The following is a 15,199-nucleotide window of genomic DNA, read 5'->3' on the forward strand; positions in this document are numbered from 1 at the left end:
ATATCATCATTCTCTTTTATTCGCTGTATCTAAAAAAAAAAAAAATATTTCCAGGAATAAAATATTTGTTGAAATCTTCTGGAATCTTGCTTCATTGATCTTTGACCATGTATATTTATTTTGGTACACAGAAAAACAGCTTTTTAAGATAATTACAGTTTGTTGGAAGGAAAAACAGTGCCTGATTTCAGTTTTTAAACACCTTGTTAGTATTAAAGTATGTTTCAATTCCCCCCGTTTTATTAGTTAGAATGCAACAAAAAATGTATATCCAGGTAAAACAGAAGGTTCTCTGTCGATTAAGCAGTTTTCGCTCAGTCCAGTGGGCAGCTGAATCCTTACAGCCACGAGAATGACCTCAGGTTTGACATTTTTCCAGTAGGCCGTGCTTAAAGAATGTGTACTTGCAATCTGCCAATATGTTCAATTGCAGTTGAGTAAGTATATTTTAGGTTTGTCTCAGAAAGTCTCCCCTTATTGATGGGATTCACAGACTTTTTTTTAAATTGCTAATATTTTAATTTAGGCATTTACAATTATAGTACATTTTGACCATCACAAATCATTCACTTAGTAACTTAATATATAAGGTGAAATGTTATTGATGTATGTTCCAAAAACTGTAGCTACAGGTGCATCTCAAAAAAAAATTATATCGTCAAAAGGTGATAACTTCATATATTCTAGATTCATTACACATAAATTAAACATTTCAAGCCTTTTTTGATTCAATCTTGATGATTATGACTTACAAGTCATGGACATAAATCCAGTATCTCAAAATATTAGAATAAAAAATGTACAATACAGAAATGTTGACCTGAGAAGAACTCAATTCAGCTTATTAACTCAAAACATTTCCTAAGTATGTTAATTCATGCATTCAATACTTGGTCGGGCCTCCTTTTGAACAGCATTAATGCAGCGTGGCATGGAGGCAATCAGAGGTATTATGGAAGCCCAGGTTGCTTTGATAACGGATTTCAGCTCGTCTGTGTTGTTGGGCCTGGTGTTTCTAATTGTCCTCTTGACAGTACCCGATAGATTCTCTATGGGGTTCAGGTCAGGCAAGTTGGCTGGCCAGTCAAGCACTGTAATACCATGGGCAGCAAACCAGTTACCAGTCATTTTGGCACTGTGGGCAGGTGCCAAGTCCCGCTGGAAAAGGAAATCAGCATCTCCATAAAGCTTCAGCAGATGGAAGCATGAAGTGCTATAAAATGTCCTGGTAGACAGCTGCCTTGGACTTGATAAAACACAGCAGATGGCATCGCACCCCAAATCACCACTGACTGTGGAAACTTCACACTGAACTTCAAGCAACTTGGATTCTCTGGGACCTTGATTTCCAAATGAAATGCAAAATCTACTTTAATCTGAAGAGAGGACTTTTGACCACTGAGCAACTGTCCAGTTTCTTTTCTTCTTTGCCCAGGTAAGACGCTTCTGACGTTGTCTCTGGTTCAGGAGTGGCTTGACACTAAGAATATGACTCTTGTAGATTTCCATTTCCTGGACACATCTGTGTGTGGTGGCTCTTGATGCACTTGACTCCAGCCTCAGCCCAATCCCTGTTGCTTCTGCACCTTTTCCTACCACACTTTTCCCTTCCAGTCAACTTCCCAGGAATATACTTTCATATAGCACTCTGCTAACAGCCAGCCCTTTCAGCAATAACCTTCTGTGGCTTGCCATTCCAGTGGAGGGTGTCAGTGAGTGTCATCTGGACAACTGTCAATGGTTGTGGTTGTGTGTACTGAAGGCTCAGGAAGTTAATTCAGGCAGTCACTCACTCACGCTCACTCACTCAATAAGAGACATTCGCTCTTCTTAGCCGGCTGCGCTTACACGGTCCGGCAAAAAGGCTTGAAATGTTTCACATTCACATGTCAAAAAGTTCCTATTATATCTCATTTTTAACCAAATTACTCAAATGACTGGCCTTTTGCTAGATTGTGAAAACTGTCATAAAATAAACTGAAAAAAGCAGTCAGTTTAAGATTGAGTTACATAATTTCCACCTTTTAAAGTTGGCACTTAAAATTGTCCGTACCAAATTTGCATGAATTTAGAAGTAGACCAAAGAAACCAGAAGATAACCTCACCATGGTTAATATATAACTGTTAAGGCACACTTGCACTTTGCTTCCCCAAATAGTAGATGGAGGCTTTTGACAGAATACCTTGCTTATAACCAAGATAGAAGGTAGGTCTGTTTTGAAAAGTATACAACTATTTGTAAGAATAGACTTATTAGAAAATATAGACTGTGTTGGTTTTGTTGTTGACAAGTTGAAGTCTTCCAAATGTGTTTGGTAATTATGGGATTTAAATCCCCTAAATATTGAACAACAATAGCTCACATTTGTTCAAAAATTACTTAAATACGTTTTTCTTTTTTCTGTCATTGTCCCGGCTGTCAAAAAGGTTTAATCAACATCTATTACAGGTTAGGATCACATTTCTCACCAAAAAACAATGATGAAGGTGAGACTCTTTTTCCTCTTGGCCATTGTCTGCACTACTGCCTACCCAACTCAAGAGAAGAGCCTCAACATCACAGACTTAACCTTCAAGAACATGGACTTTGCCATGAATCTCTACAGGAAGATTGCCAGCGACCATGATAATAACATATTTTTCTCACCCTTGAGTATATCCACAGCTTTTACCACCCTCTCAATGGCAGCACAAGGTCCCACACGAGACGAGATACTGAAGGGGCTAAACCTGGCCCACCTAGATCGGAAAAACCAGCCCAACATCATTCCAGAACTCTTCCAACGTCTCCAGGGTAACATAAGTCAAGATGGGACATTGAAAATAGACCAGAGCACCTCACTCTTTGTTCGCCTTAAGTTTGAGGTAGAGAGAGACTACAGTGACCAGATCAAGAAATTCTTCAACGCTGAAATCAACAATGTGGACTTTGCGGATACAAAAGCTAGTATCGATACAATCAATAATTACATAATGAAAAAGACTGGTAATAAAGTCAAGGAAATGGTTTCTGACTTGGATCCATTAACCCAACTCATGCTCATCAACACTATTTTCTTTCAGGGTGAGCAGGATTCACTAATTATAGTGCTTCCACTGTATCACTTAAAAAAGTAGCTTCTATCTTATTTCAAGCTTTTGTGTTTTGAAAATTTCACAATCAAAGTAAAAAAACATGCACCTTGTATTTTATTTCATATCATAATGATGTTCCTAATATTATGTGTTTCTAACCTATGTTTTTAAAGGTGAATGCACTAACTGCTCAGCTAACTGCTTCAATATCAGATGGATTGCCTATAACACATTTGCTTTCCAACAAATATGCTTTATCATATTTGGAACTTAGGTGAATGGAAGAGTCCCTTCAACCCCATTCAGACTGAAAACGGACGCTTCTATATTGACAACTACAACATTGTCCAGGTGCCCATGATGTTTAAAATGGAAGATACATTCTACACAATGGACGATATTTCCCTGAATGCCAAGGTGCTGAAACTACCATACCAGAATGGTGTTTCAATGCTTATCCTGCTACCCGACAAAGGCCTGGATTATACCACAATAGATGACGAGATCACCGCTGAGAGATTCCTCAGGTGGACCAGAAATCTCAAGGAAAGGTAAATAGAAAACATCAGATGTTCCTTGAGATTAATGTGGCTTAATTACATAGGTTTTTCTAGTCAGTAGTTTGTGTTGAATGCCAGTTTTCTCTTTCAAAGGAAAGTGGAAGTTCAACTGCCTAAATTCAAAATGGAGCAATCCTATGCCATGCACAGCATCCTACCAGATTTGGGTATATCCAGGATCTTCCTTGACACAGCCAATCTCACTAGGTTGAGCAACAACCCAGGCCTGAAGGTGTCAGAGGTCAGACAAAAAATTCTATATCCAATTTCCATCAGAAACCATTGAGGAATATAAATGTCTTCACACACTGTGAATAAATACAAATATCAATGCACTGATTTGTTACAGGTTTTTCACAAGGCAGTGATCGAGGTGGATGAGAGGGGCACCACTGCAGCCACCGCCACAGAAGGTGGCATTGTTGCATACTCCTTACCCTATTCCTTCATTGTCAACCGACCCTTCTTCTTTTTCATCTACCATGAAGCCACTAACAGTTTGTTGTTCATGGGCCGAGTGATTGACCCGACTAAAAACTAAGCCTACTGGGTAAAGGCATTTGGTGCCTGGAGAGGTGTTGTACATACAGTATGTTCCATTTGTATGTGTTAATAAAGGAAAACCAGACATTTGGCTGTTTGATTATCTCCCTAAACAGACTCACAGAAACATTTTAATTATTGGATTAAAGACATAAATCACCAATCCAGTGGTTTATGAAAAGTGTAAATCGTATTTTTTTTTTAAATGATGATTTTACATTATTGTAACATCGTTCACTTCCCGAAAAACATTTTCCAGTGTCAGTGGCACCGAGTTGTTAGTTCCGAGTTGTTTTTTACGTGGTTATACGATTAACCCCGAGAATTTTACACTTACATTTAAATTAAAGTTTAGAAATACTTTTGTAAAACGTGTTTATCTAATCTTTGAAATACCTATCCATGCGTTGTCAATTTCTTTGATGGTCAGAAAAACTAACCCCAAACGTACTCCAAACCACGTGATCACAACTTTAATGGCTGCGTCCTCGTGTCTGGCAGTTGCATGCGTCTTGTTTTGTGATTTATCTAAGTAAAGATCTGTAGCAGTCAAAGGTATTTTTTTGATTTGTTTGGCTTCTTACGCAGCCAGCTATATTTAATGGAAGTATATTGAATATGTATTATTTTGTGATGCGGGGTGTAAGAAAGACGAGTATTGAGGGCATATTTAGTTTACTACATGGCTAGCTAGCTTATAGCTAGCTGTTGTGGCTAGTTCACGTAACCATTCATGGCTCAATGTATTATTCATGAAGTTCTGTCTTTACGCTTATGCTGGCTCGCCTAGGTTAAACAATGTTTATTTATTGTTGAAGGTATTCGCTTACTATTCTAGTCTTGTCATTGAATCCCATTTATTACAACGGTTTTCATCAGCTACCTAGAGTGCATACCAGCTAATACCTCACTATTGAATAAAGATTCAGTCACAGTGTCATTCACTAGCTAGTCAGCAAGATAATAATGGATAGATAGGAAAGTTACTGTAAACAGGCTATGGTATGAATATTTTTGACACATTACTAATTATATTCAGTTCCAGTCATAGGTTTACAATCAGTTGCCCATTCACTTGAGTGTGTCCAAACTTTTCTACTGGTACTGAATATCATAAATCATCTATATCAAATATGGTAGCGTCATTAATAGGACGTAAGATCCCGTTGCAGAACCAGCTACGTATGTACAGTGTTGATACAGTATCAAGCTACTTGGAATTAATATGTACTTCACCCTTGTTAATGAATATAGTCTTAATTTTGTCAACAGGGGAACTGTTCTTATCTATTTATAGGAAAATGAAACCAAACAGGAGCCAGATGAAAGGTATGCGTCCTTTCTCCAGGCCAAAGTCAGCCAAAAGGGGGATCCATGTGAAGGGCAGCTGGAAAGCAGTAGAGCTAGATCCCGGCCTCTTCTCTGAAGAAGGCATGGGGGGACTTGTCTGTTTTGAGGAGTTGACAGACTATAGACTGATAGATAGTGCCAAGGAAGAAGCCAAAGCAGAAGCTAAAGCAAAAAAATACAAAAAGAAGAGAGAAGAAAGAAAGGAAAAGAAAAAAGCTAAGAAAAGAAAAGCAAGTGAGGGTGATAAGGATGGAGGAAAACAGGGGGAGGTATGTGAGGGAGAAATGTCAGAAATATCAGAAAAACCAGCTAAAAAGAAGAGGAAGAAGAATATAAAAAATACATCCCAACAAAATGACCCAACCATACATGATGACATCTCTGCAGACAGTGAAGTCACACTTGAGGTGAGTGACAAGGTCATAAACCTTAAAAATGGTTCAGAAAAAGTTGTTCTTGAGAAAGTCGTTTTGATTGAGGAAAAGGGTCCTGAAGAAACTGTATCGAAAGATGCTCAGCTGCATTTAAACAATACAAAGACTGATGGCAAAAAGAAGAAAAATAGGAAAAAGAAAACTAAGTTAGAAAAACAGATTGAGTCACACAAAAAACATGTACCAGAGACAGAGCAAGAGCAACTGACTGAAATAGCCCCTCAAAGCAATGTTACTAAAATCTCCAAAAAGAAAGCAAAGAATTGGACTAATGCAGCAAACCTAGGTTCTGACCAAAACTCAGATGTGACGGCATGGAAGGATCTGTTTGTGCCTGACCAAGTGTTGAAGGCACTGAGCAGTTTGGGATTTGGATCACCCACGGCAATTCAGGCTCTGGCACTGCCACCTGCCATCAGAGACCATTTGGACATTGTTGGGGCAGCCGAGACAGGTAGTGGTAAGACGCTGTCATTCGGCATCCCCATGATCCATCACATCCTGGAGTGGAAGAAAAGAGCAGAGGAAAGTGAGGGGGCAAAAGAAGAAAATGCTGTACTAGAAAGTATGTACCAGTCGACAGTGGAGGAATCTGTGGACATCAGCACCAAGGTTGTTGGAACACCTCAAGAGACCAGTGCTACATCTAAAGAGGCTGGCACAGTGGAAAACGCCAACCCTAAAGAGGAACCTAAAGATGCTTATGATGACGAGGAAACAAGTGAGGTGGAGGAAGAGATCTCTCACGATGGTGAGAGTGACTCTGGAAAGATTGGGTGCATCAAAGTAATTGAAGATATGGAGTTTGAGTTTGACAACACAGCAGAAGAACAAATGACCTTCAATATCAGTGAAAAAAAGCCTTTGTTAGGATTGGTCCTCTGCCCAACCAGGGAGCTGGCTGTACAGGTGAAACATCACATTGATGCTGTAGCCAAGTTTACTGGTGAGTACTTAATCAATCAGTGGCATCTCACTGTCTATTTTAAATGTTGACTGTTACCATATTCATGCTGTAAGGTGTGGGCTTTCAAGAATTGTGTCTAAATAACTCAACTGACATTCTTGTGTGCAGGTATAAAAACGGCGATTGTGGTCGGTGGAATGGCCCAGCAAAAACAGATTAGAATGCTGAAGCGCAGACCTGAAATCGTCATTGCCACTCCAGGGCGCCTGTGGGAGATGATCAAAGAGAGGCATCCCCATCTAGTGAACTTGAGGCAGCTTAGGTAATCAGTTGTATTTTCAAATAGTTGCTATTTACTATTGTATGTTAAATGCAGTTGTTTGTCCATATCAGTCTTGGAATATTTGATTAATTCAACAGTAATCAGTACATAATCAGTAAAACACACTTTTCTTCCCATAGGTGCCTAGTAATTGATGAAGCAGACCGTATGGTGGAAAGAGGACATTTCGCTGAGCTGGAAAGTCTTCTGGAAATTCTGAACAATGTCCAGTTCAACCCAAAACGGCAGACATTTGTGTTCTCTGCCACCCTGACCATGGCTCACAGTTTGCCCACCCGTGTCCTGCGAAAGAAGGGCAAGAAGTTGGACCAGAGGAGCAAGCTTGAGCTCCTTATGGAGAAAGTGGGGATTAGGTCCAAGCCTAAAGTAATTGATCTGACCCGGAAAGAGGCTACTGTTGAGACTCTGACTGAGACAAGGATACATTGTGATAAGGAAGAGAAAGATTTCTTTCTGTACTACTTCCTCCTTCAGTATCCAGGTCGGACTATGGTGTTTGCCAACAGTATTGACTGCATCAAGCGGCTTAACTCTTTGCTAGTTATCCTGGATCGCACTCCTCTGCCACTGCATGCTAACATGCACCAGAAGCAACGACTAAAGAACCTGGAGAGGTTTGCAGAGAGGGAGAGGTGAGGCATGGAGAAATTACACATCTTTACTGCAGGCCAGTTATTATCCCTGTCTGTTTTGAGAACTTCAGTAGCCTTTAATTGGTCAAGTGTTTTATTTGCACATTGATATTTACAGCTGTGTGCTCCTGACAACTGATGTTGCGGCAAGAGGACTTGATATTCCTAATGTTCAACATGTAATTCATTACCAGGTATGTCTTTCGATACCTTTGGCAGTTTCCCGGCATTATGTGTTTCTGATAGGTATTCTTCAAATGAACAAGTTGTGTGTGTTTCAGGTTCCCAGGACAACAGAGACATATGTCCACCGCAGTGGTAGGACGGCACGAGCCGCAAAAGAGGGTCTCAGTTTGCTCCTGATTGGGCCGGATGACATGATAAACTTCAGGAAAATCTATAGAGCTCTGGGAAAGGATGAGGAAGTTCCCGTATTTCCTGTGCAGAGCAACTGCATGGCTGCCATCAAGGTAGGCTATATACATTATCTAGCCAGGCACCACATCTATTTTAATATGAAATATGGCAGTGTTATTGTTTTGTTTGTGTTCACAGGAGCGAGTCAACCTTGCCAGGGCTATTGAGAAGATTGAGTACCACAACAGCAGAGAGAAGCAGCACAACTCCTGGTTTAAGCAAGCAGCAGAAGCCATGGAGGTGGATCTGGATGATGATGTTTTGCTTGGTAAGACTACACAATAAAATCACTTCTCTAGGAGGGAATTTGCTTGGGAGCAAACTCAGAAATAAAAGGAACTTGCATCAGTCGATTACAGCTAAATTGACATTGTCTTTTTAGGGGGGAGAAAGGACGAGGAGGACGACAGGCAACAGCAGAAGATTGTGAAGGGCATGAAGAAGCAACTGAAACTCCTGATTTCTCAGCCTGTATTCAAGAATGTGATGAAGACAAAGTATCCCACACAGATGGGTAAGCTCTCCCTATCCAACATGCCCCAATATGGTTTGGAAACAGCCCTGGCCAGTGTCTCCAATCAGACAACAACACAGAAAAAACCACAGAAACTGAAGAAAAACAAGCTGAAGCTGTAGTATATTAAAAATGACTGGTCTTAATTACAATGGCTGAGACTGAATTTATATAAATGGAAATACAGTGCAATTATGGAACTTTCACATTAAAATAATTTTTAAGTTATCAGTCTTGTTTGAATAATTCATGTTTGGAACAAATGTGCATATGTATATACTGTATATTACAAAACAATGCTAAAACCTTTACCATGTCCTTTTTAAAAAAAAAAAATCTTAATATACGTTTGAACATTTAACTACTGGCAACCCTGAGATGGGTGGAGGCTTCACAGGCCCCTCAATGGCAATGATGTGGGTAGAGAATGTCATAATGGGCTGTTTTGTAGAGAAGGTGTAGGGAGGGCTCTGCTCCCTCTGGAATGGTGTGATGGGCCAGGCGTTGTCCATCTCCCCCCTCCACAGAAGCAATGTGTATGCTAACTCCTAAGGCCTCCGAAAGAGCCAGGATATCTACATGGTCACATTCCATCGCCATGGTTTCAACTTCCTGGAAAGAAATGGACATTGTCAGCAGAAATATGTATTTTCAGTACAAATGTTGATGCCTTCATATCAAATTACAGTTTGGAAAAATTCTAATTCATTGCACCACCTCTAGAGAGCAGAAGAACACTTTCAAACATTAGTTTGGAGCAGGGCAAAACCCCTAGAAAAGGGTATGGATTGTCTTTTTGGAAAAGCATCAGAAGCACCACAAACACTTCCATAGAAAAAAGGACTGCAAGGTCTTAAGCGCAACAAACCTGAGTGCAGTACACTTGGAGACTGGGTGCCTCCACAAAGTGGCTGAAGAAGTCTGCATGGTTTTGCAAGTAGGCTGAGGTGAGCAGCCTGAGGTATTGCACCAGACTGTCAGAGGTAGTTTGCTCATTAAAGAGCTGAAGCAATGTGTCCCCTTGTCCATCAGCTTCACATTGTTCCACAACACCTACAAACTAGAACATGAATTATCAGACTCAATGACTTGATTTGCCAGGTTGAGCACCAATCCGTCCCTATGCGAAATAAAAACAAATATCAGTGATTTCAAACTCAAGGTGAGAATTGTTTCTCTGACCAGGAGAACATCTAGAGTACTTCACAACAGAAATGTGATGCAAGTATTGATCCTTAAAAAACAATCAACTTACTGCCTTAGTGTTCCTATACTGTAGAACCCTGTAGTTGCTATTAGTAGCAGCACAAGCACAGATTTCCTGTACATTTTTACAATTTAAAGGGTTTAATTGTTGTTAATCAACTTCTGTCTTTGAACATTTTGATTATCATTTTCTATGGTATTCTTGGTTACCTACAGCCTAGGTTCAACAATACAATTATACAACGAGGGAATCTAATATCCCATATCTGTGCTATACATGTATTGACGCAACTGGCTACTATTCTGAATTGTGTGGTGAGCTTTTTTAGTAACCTCAGCTAGAGACATCACCGAAGTGGGTGCCACAGACCTGAAGAAATGTCCACCAGCTACAAGGCTGGTTGTTTCACACATGTGCCATCAATGGAGGATGCTTTAATCAGACTTGGCCTCTAAAAGCTGACTTATGATGATTTATTGTTCATTATTGTTTTTGCTCTTTGAGCACTTGGGGAACAGTAAAACTAGAATAAATTATTAAACCAAATGACAAGTCCCATTAATTTCTTAGTTATGTTCTACTTGCCTCCTAGATTAATTCTGAAAACGTGAGTATAAGGTCAGAGGGGAGGGCTAATTTCACCACCCCCTATGGGTTTTGAGAAAGACATGGAGAAGGTGAGAAATGGCAATTAACTAAAGGCCACACTATAACTAATTATGTGAACAAGAATCACGACATTATAATCTTCAGAGATTTAACTTGTTCTTTATAGTATCATTTTGTAATTTTTATAATGCCATTATTTGATTAAAAGCACAAATGAATAGTCACACGTAAACTTACCATGTCGAGCAAGTCTTTGAAAGAGCTTTCATCAAAGCCTGCAGTCAATAACTCTCTGCCACTTTGTATCACTGTTTCTTTGAATCTTCAGAATGGAAAACAGATTGTTCCTTTATTACACTGAAGTAACAAAGCCACAGATGCAAATGTACATCAGAACCCAAAATATTCTATGGACGCACATTGCAGGAGGTAAACATAGGAAGGAATTTACCGTTGCAAAGACCTATCATTTTGTAACAATGATTCCAGATGTCCAAAGCAAAGTGCTCTGTAAAAGCAATTGCCATCACCCCTGATTTTTCTCATGTACTTGTACTGGCTGCAAATGTCCTTTAAAAGAAATGAGATGTCTCGTTAAATGTGACATATTCATAAACACAATTATACTAACTTAATTGTTTTGATTAACTAGTCCATTATATATGGTGACACTAATTTACTTATAACACTGTTAGTGTAATTTAGTAACGTTTCCATATAAATATTTCCAAGGGATATGGGCTTTTTCAATAGTTATCTATAAGAATAGGTAAAATTACCCGATACTTTGCTGCTTGCACTTCCAGCAGATACGTAGATATTTCTTGTCTATCTGAAACTAACTGTCGTGCGTCCGCCTGTCGTGAAGTAGTCATTGGATAAATTAGTAAAATGTGTGCTCAAATGGAATAGTGAAACTTGCTTTGTTAATCCCTAAACTGTCGGGTTGCTAAAAGATAACATTACCATACTTGAGGCGTCTCAAAGATTAGTCCAATGTATTTTGTCCGTCTACCTTTCATGAGGTTGGTTAGCATGCTATAAAGATAAACATGGCTAGGTGGCTAGCTAAATAGAAACAGATTGCAATGTTTCCATATTTGTCATCCTATCTTGCGGGCCTCGCGCGTGTCAAGACCTCTATACTATTTGACAGAACACGAACATTCTACGCAAAGGAAGTAACAGTTCCATTAAAAGTATTATCGAGAGACATTCCAGAATACTTTCATTTTCCAACAACAGCACGAACCACCGGATATTTAGAAGTGCCAGTGCAACGTGCTTTGTATTTAAAGGGACAGTACATTGACTGTTTTGTTCCAGAGGAACCGAAGCACCTCGAAATATCCGTTATTGAGCAGGCCTAGATTTGTCTGTGTGCTAGTGTAGTGTTTTTGAACTTTGTGGTTTAGAAGTATTAACTTTTTAAACAACAAACAATAGGTATGTTTATTTATCATTTCAAATATAATTTCAGATAATTTAAAAAACATTTTAAATAAATAAAATAAAGCAAATATATGAATAATACATCTTAAATGAAGGCAGTGAGAAATGCTTGTCCAACTGCAAAGTAACAAAAAACAAAACTATAACATACAACAGTGATTTCATTACCATAAACTGTATTATTATAACCACCATATTACAAAGTTAAAATTAACATATTGCACTTTCTCCCTTGACTGTGTGTGTACGTATGTGTGTCCAATAGGCCACACCTGCATGGTTTTATTCATATGTGTGTGAAATGTTTCCCCACAAACTTGTAAAAGGCCTATTTAGCATTAATCAGCTAGACAATCCACAGCTCCCACTCGTCTTGCTGATGCTCTTTACTTGTGTTTTGGTGTTAATGTTAAGGGATCTTCTGTGCTGTGTGGCACTCGTCAATGTAGAGCCTGACTCTATCAGTTGTGTAGCTCTCTTCTCTATGTCTGTCCTTTCCAGAATGTATTCCTGAAAATATAGTAATATAATATGTTGTTAGTTACAATCTTGCTTGTGTAAATATGAAGTCATTAAACCATTCAAACTTAGCCTTTAGAAGAAATACTGTATCAAAACAAAATCTAAAATAGTGCAAGTACTCTTTATAAATAACAACAAATCAGTGCTCATTCAAGGTAATTACTAATACACTCAGTTATACATTACCTTTACCATGTCCATCATTGTCAGCATATCTATCTTTTCCAGAGGCCCATAATGTTGTAAGTAGCACTGCTCAGCAAGGTTCTTCACAGCTATCAGCAGGCTACCCACTTCCTCAACCTGACAAGAGTGGAGGAGGTTGTTATGGCATTATCATTGAATTACGGTAATACTGTAAAATGGTGGTGGTTTCCGACCTGGTCTCTGGACTGGCCTTGGTGCATCAACAAGTTCATCTCAGTCTGTTTGTTCTTTTCCTTGGCTCTGTCCCACTGAGTCTGAAGTTCGGACAGCTGTCTGTTCATCATCTGCCTCAGATCGAGAGATAAAACAGATCTAATCTGGACCCACCCAATAATATTTTCAAAATAACATTATTCATTACTAAAAGAAAATATACAGCACCATGCGAATGCATTTTCTAAACATATATGTGCGTGTCTAACCAGCTTATTGGTGTTGTGCTCCTGCTTTAGGCTTTCCAAGCTGCGCTGGCCCTGCTCCAGCTCCCCCACTAACTGGCCCAGCCGCTCCACCAAATCCTGATGGGTTAGGGACAAGGTCTCATGGCGCCGGATGATGGGCATCACCAGGGAGTCTGCCCCATACTCCAGATAATCTAAATTCGCAGTCAGGTAAAGACACTGAAAAACATATTCTGTTGTACCTCCTAATATTTATGGGAATGTCTGTTTATTCACTGGAAGGAACACTTCCATATTTCAGCCATTCAGTAGACTTCTAGATCCAACTGTAACTGATTCAGTTAAATGTCAAACATCAACTTACTTTCTGGAAGGAAATCTAAAATGTTCATCATGTAGTCTTCGTACATCTTGTATTTAGTCACTCTATCTTTAAGATACTGCTGCCTGTAGGGTTTGGAAAAATTATGTCAAGTAAATAATTGCCAACATTTCAGACTATAAGTTTGACCAGTCCATTTTCCTGGTCCCCCCTCACCTGGTCTGCAGTTTCTCCAGCTGTTCTGTGAGTTGCTCTTTCTCTTTCTGCTTCAGATCATTATGCTTCCTCGCTGCTTGGTACTTCCTCAGGGACCGATGGCGCTTCACCTCATTGTCCTCAACAAACTTTTCAAATTTCTTTGCTCTATCATTCATCTGGATTAGATCAAACCCAGCTGAATGAGATGAAGTACATATTTGCAGCTTGCTACTGTATATCTGGGTGACAGAGATTCAGCTCTTTTCTTGTGATTTATTTTGTCCATTAGCCAGTATAATTTTACATCCAAGGAAGTGAAGTTCCTCAGCTCATGGTGAGTGGTGTAATGTAACTCACCGCCTGCTGTTTCAGCTCAAGCTCTGCTCTCCTCTGTGCAAGAGCATGCATGTGGACTTTGAATTCTTGCTGTTTTTTTGCCAGCTGCCTATCCACTTCATCAACCTCCACCTGCTTCTTTAGGACAAGGGTCCTTTGTAATGTGTTCACTCCTGTCTCCAGGACTCTGCTAGCAGTCTACATGGCAAATCAGTAGATATTATTGCTGTTTAATTTATGTTTTAAACTTTTATTTATGAGTAAGATGATCCCACTTGGAATATCTACACCAAATGCACAGACATGTTTTTTTAACCAAAAGAGATTTCATTAGGAATACTTACCTCTGTTATAACAGGAATATGATTGACATTTTCTTCTTCATCTCTATGTCATGGGAAATACAATTCAAACTTGAGTGGCAATGTAGTAATATATTTGTCTGTCTATTTATATTATAAATAGTGATTATACTTAGATAATAAGATACTTAATTTCTATTGCACTTTTTCTATACTACAATAATGGATACATACAGCTCCGGAAGAAATTAAGAGACCACTGCACCTTTTTCTTTTCTTTCCAAAAAAGTCGAAAAAGGAAAGTTTTGAGTGAGGAACAGAAAGGTAAAAATTAAGAGACCACTGCAAATTGAACGCTTCTGTTCTTCACTGAAAACTTTCCTTTTCAACTTTTTTGGAAAGGAAAGAAAAAGGTGCAGTGGTCTCTTAATTTTTTCCGGAGCTGTAAAAAATTATCTACCAAAATTATTGTCAAAGAGTCCCTATCATAATGTGGCTGTATGGTAGGAATATGTATAACTCAAGTTTAACAGATGGCGCTATAATTATCATGCATAATGCATACGATTGTGAATGTTGAATGTAACATTCCTTTAATGATATGTAATCTAATGACTTCAAAATACGTTACAATACCTGGTCTCCAAAAATTGCGTCACAAAAATGTTTTTCATTCTATTCTCCACTTTCAAATTCAGACGAGGGTCGTCATTATTTATAAAAGGAAGAGTCTCCATTTTTGAAGGCGTTGCAACTTATATCTTAAAGAAGTATAAAATAAGTATGATCCTTCAGAGAGAACTGAAATCCAGAAATGTATCAAACGCAGCAGTTACAGTTTATGTCTTCCTGAAATAATTGTTATGTG

The 15,199-nt window shown here is 38.9% G+C and overlaps 4 protein-coding genes across 8 annotated transcripts; 2 read left to right on the plus strand and 2 right to left on the minus strand.

The window, feature by feature from the left end:
- The first annotated feature begins 2,126 nt into the window (after nucleotides 1–2,126).
- On the plus strand, nucleotides 2,127–4,267 carry si:ch1073-416d2.3 (protein Z-dependent protease inhibitor). Of its 2 annotated transcripts, none has more exons than XM_010878871.3 (5): nucleotides 2,127–2,206; nucleotides 2,450–3,064; nucleotides 3,350–3,626; nucleotides 3,729–3,876; nucleotides 3,985–4,267. In XM_010878871.3, the coding sequence occupies exons 2-5, from the start codon at nucleotides 2,479–2,481 to the stop codon at nucleotides 4,174–4,176; spliced, it is 1,203 nt and encodes a 400-aa protein (XP_010877173.1). In that variant the 5' UTR covers nucleotides 2,127–2,206; nucleotides 2,450–2,478; the 3' UTR covers nucleotides 4,177–4,267. The 2 variants fall into 2 exon arrangements, with proteins under 2 accessions (XP_010877173.1, XP_010877174.1); XM_010878872.3 differs by lacking the exon at nucleotides 2,127–2,206 and adding an exon at nucleotides 2,232–2,315.
- Nucleotides 4,268–4,442: 175 nt separating this feature from the next.
- On the plus strand, nucleotides 4,443–9,006 carry ddx24 (DEAD (Asp-Glu-Ala-Asp) box helicase 24). 2 transcript variants are annotated; one of them, XM_010878868.5, is made up of 8 exons: nucleotides 4,443–4,733; nucleotides 5,476–6,908; nucleotides 7,038–7,191; nucleotides 7,332–7,844; nucleotides 7,963–8,038; nucleotides 8,126–8,314; nucleotides 8,400–8,529; nucleotides 8,644–9,006. In XM_010878868.5, exons 2-8 carry the CDS (start codon nucleotides 5,480–5,482, stop codon nucleotides 8,895–8,897), a joined length of 2,745 nt encoding a protein of 914 aa, XP_010877170.1. In that variant the 5' UTR covers nucleotides 4,443–4,733; nucleotides 5,476–5,479; the 3' UTR covers nucleotides 8,898–9,006. The 2 variants fall into 2 exon arrangements, with proteins under 2 accessions (XP_010877170.1, XP_010877169.1); XM_010878867.5 differs by having other exon boundaries at nucleotides 4,444–4,733; nucleotides 5,451–6,908.
- On the minus strand, nucleotides 8,719–11,879 carry LOC105015598 (ubiquitin thioesterase OTUB2). Of its 2 annotated transcripts, XM_010878870.4 has the most exons (6): nucleotides 11,558–11,879; nucleotides 11,371–11,448; nucleotides 11,043–11,161; nucleotides 10,829–10,913; nucleotides 9,644–9,835; nucleotides 8,719–9,387 (listed from the first exon to the last, which is right to left on the minus strand). In XM_010878870.4, the coding sequence occupies exons 1-6, from the start codon at nucleotides 11,558–11,560 to the stop codon at nucleotides 9,178–9,180; spliced, it is 687 nt and encodes a 228-aa protein (XP_010877172.1). In that variant the 5' UTR covers nucleotides 11,561–11,879; the 3' UTR covers nucleotides 8,719–9,177. The 2 variants fall into 2 exon arrangements, with proteins under 2 accessions (XP_010877172.1, XP_010877171.1); XM_010878869.4 differs by having other exon boundaries at nucleotides 11,371–11,878.
- Nucleotides 11,880–12,144: 265 nt separating this feature from the next.
- Nucleotides 12,145–15,093, minus strand: si:ch1073-416d2.4 (coiled-coil domain-containing protein 42 homolog). 2 transcript variants are annotated; one of them, XM_029125763.2, is made up of 9 exons: nucleotides 14,968–15,093; nucleotides 14,374–14,416; nucleotides 14,051–14,227; nucleotides 13,712–13,869; nucleotides 13,538–13,620; nucleotides 13,195–13,367; nucleotides 12,946–13,056; nucleotides 12,758–12,868; nucleotides 12,145–12,553 (listed from the first exon to the last, which is right to left on the minus strand). In XM_029125763.2, exons 1-9 carry the CDS (start codon nucleotides 15,066–15,068, stop codon nucleotides 12,386–12,388), a joined length of 1,125 nt encoding a protein of 374 aa, XP_028981596.2. In that variant the 5' UTR covers nucleotides 15,069–15,093; the 3' UTR covers nucleotides 12,145–12,385. The 2 variants fall into 2 exon arrangements, with proteins under 2 accessions (XP_028981596.2, XP_010877167.2); XM_010878865.5 differs by having other exon boundaries at nucleotides 12,752–12,868.
- Nucleotides 15,094–15,199: the final 106 nt, after the last annotated feature.

The sequence above is a fragment of the Esox lucius genome, chromosome 15 (genome assembly GCF_011004845.1).
Source record: "Esox lucius isolate fEsoLuc1 chromosome 15, fEsoLuc1.pri, whole genome shotgun sequence".
Classification (NCBI taxonomy): domain Eukaryota; kingdom Metazoa; phylum Chordata; class Actinopteri; order Esociformes; family Esocidae; genus Esox; species Esox lucius.

Excerpts from the sequence above, each read along its gene's own strand:
- si:ch1073-416d2.3 (XM_010878871.3), top strand. The coding sequence starts at position 2,479 with ATGATGAAGGTGAGACTCTTTTTCCTCTTGGCCATTGTCTGCACTACT. Across the intron at positions 3,065-3,349 it reads CAACACTATTTTCTTTCAGG|GTGAATGGAAGAGTCCCTTC; the intron begins GTGAGCAGGATT and ends TTTGGAACTTAG. Across the intron at positions 3,627-3,728 it reads ACCAGAAATCTCAAGGAAAG|GAAAGTGGAAGTTCAACTGC; the intron begins GTAAATAGAAAA and ends TCTCTTTCAAAG.
- ddx24 (XM_010878868.5), top strand. The coding sequence starts at position 5,480 with ATGAAACCAAACAGGAGCCAGATGAAAGGTATGCGTCCTTTCTCCAGG. Across the intron at positions 8,039-8,125 it reads AACATGTAATTCATTACCAG|GTTCCCAGGACAACAGAGAC; the intron begins GTATGTCTTTCG and ends TGTGTGTTTCAG. Across the intron at positions 8,530-8,643 it reads GGATGATGATGTTTTGCTTG|GGGGGAGAAAGGACGAGGAG; the intron begins GTAAGACTACAC and ends TTGTCTTTTTAG.
- LOC105015598 (XM_010878869.4), bottom strand. The coding sequence starts at position 11,466 with ATGACTACTTCACGACAGGCGGACGCACGACAGTTAGTTTCAGATAGA. Across the intron at positions 9,836-10,828 it reads TCAAAGACTTGCTCGACATG|TTTGTAGGTGTTGTGGAACA; the intron begins GTAAGTTTACGT and ends TTCATGTTCTAG. Across the intron at positions 9,388-9,643 it reads TCCAAGTGTACTGCACTCAG|GAAGTTGAAACCATGGCGAT; the intron begins GTTTGTTGCGCT and ends ATTTCTTTCCAG.
- si:ch1073-416d2.4 (XM_010878865.5), bottom strand. The coding sequence starts at position 15,068 with ATGGAGACTCTTCCTTTTATAAATAATGACGACCCTCGTCTGAATTTG. Across the intron at positions 13,621-13,711 it reads CTGGAGAAACTGCAGACCAG|GCAGCAGTATCTTAAAGATA; the intron begins GTGAGGGGGGAC and ends CAAACCCTACAG. Across the intron at positions 12,869-12,945 it reads AAGGCCAGTCCAGAGACCAG|GTTGAGGAAGTGGGTAGCCT; the intron begins GTCGGAAACCAC and ends CACTCTTGTCAG.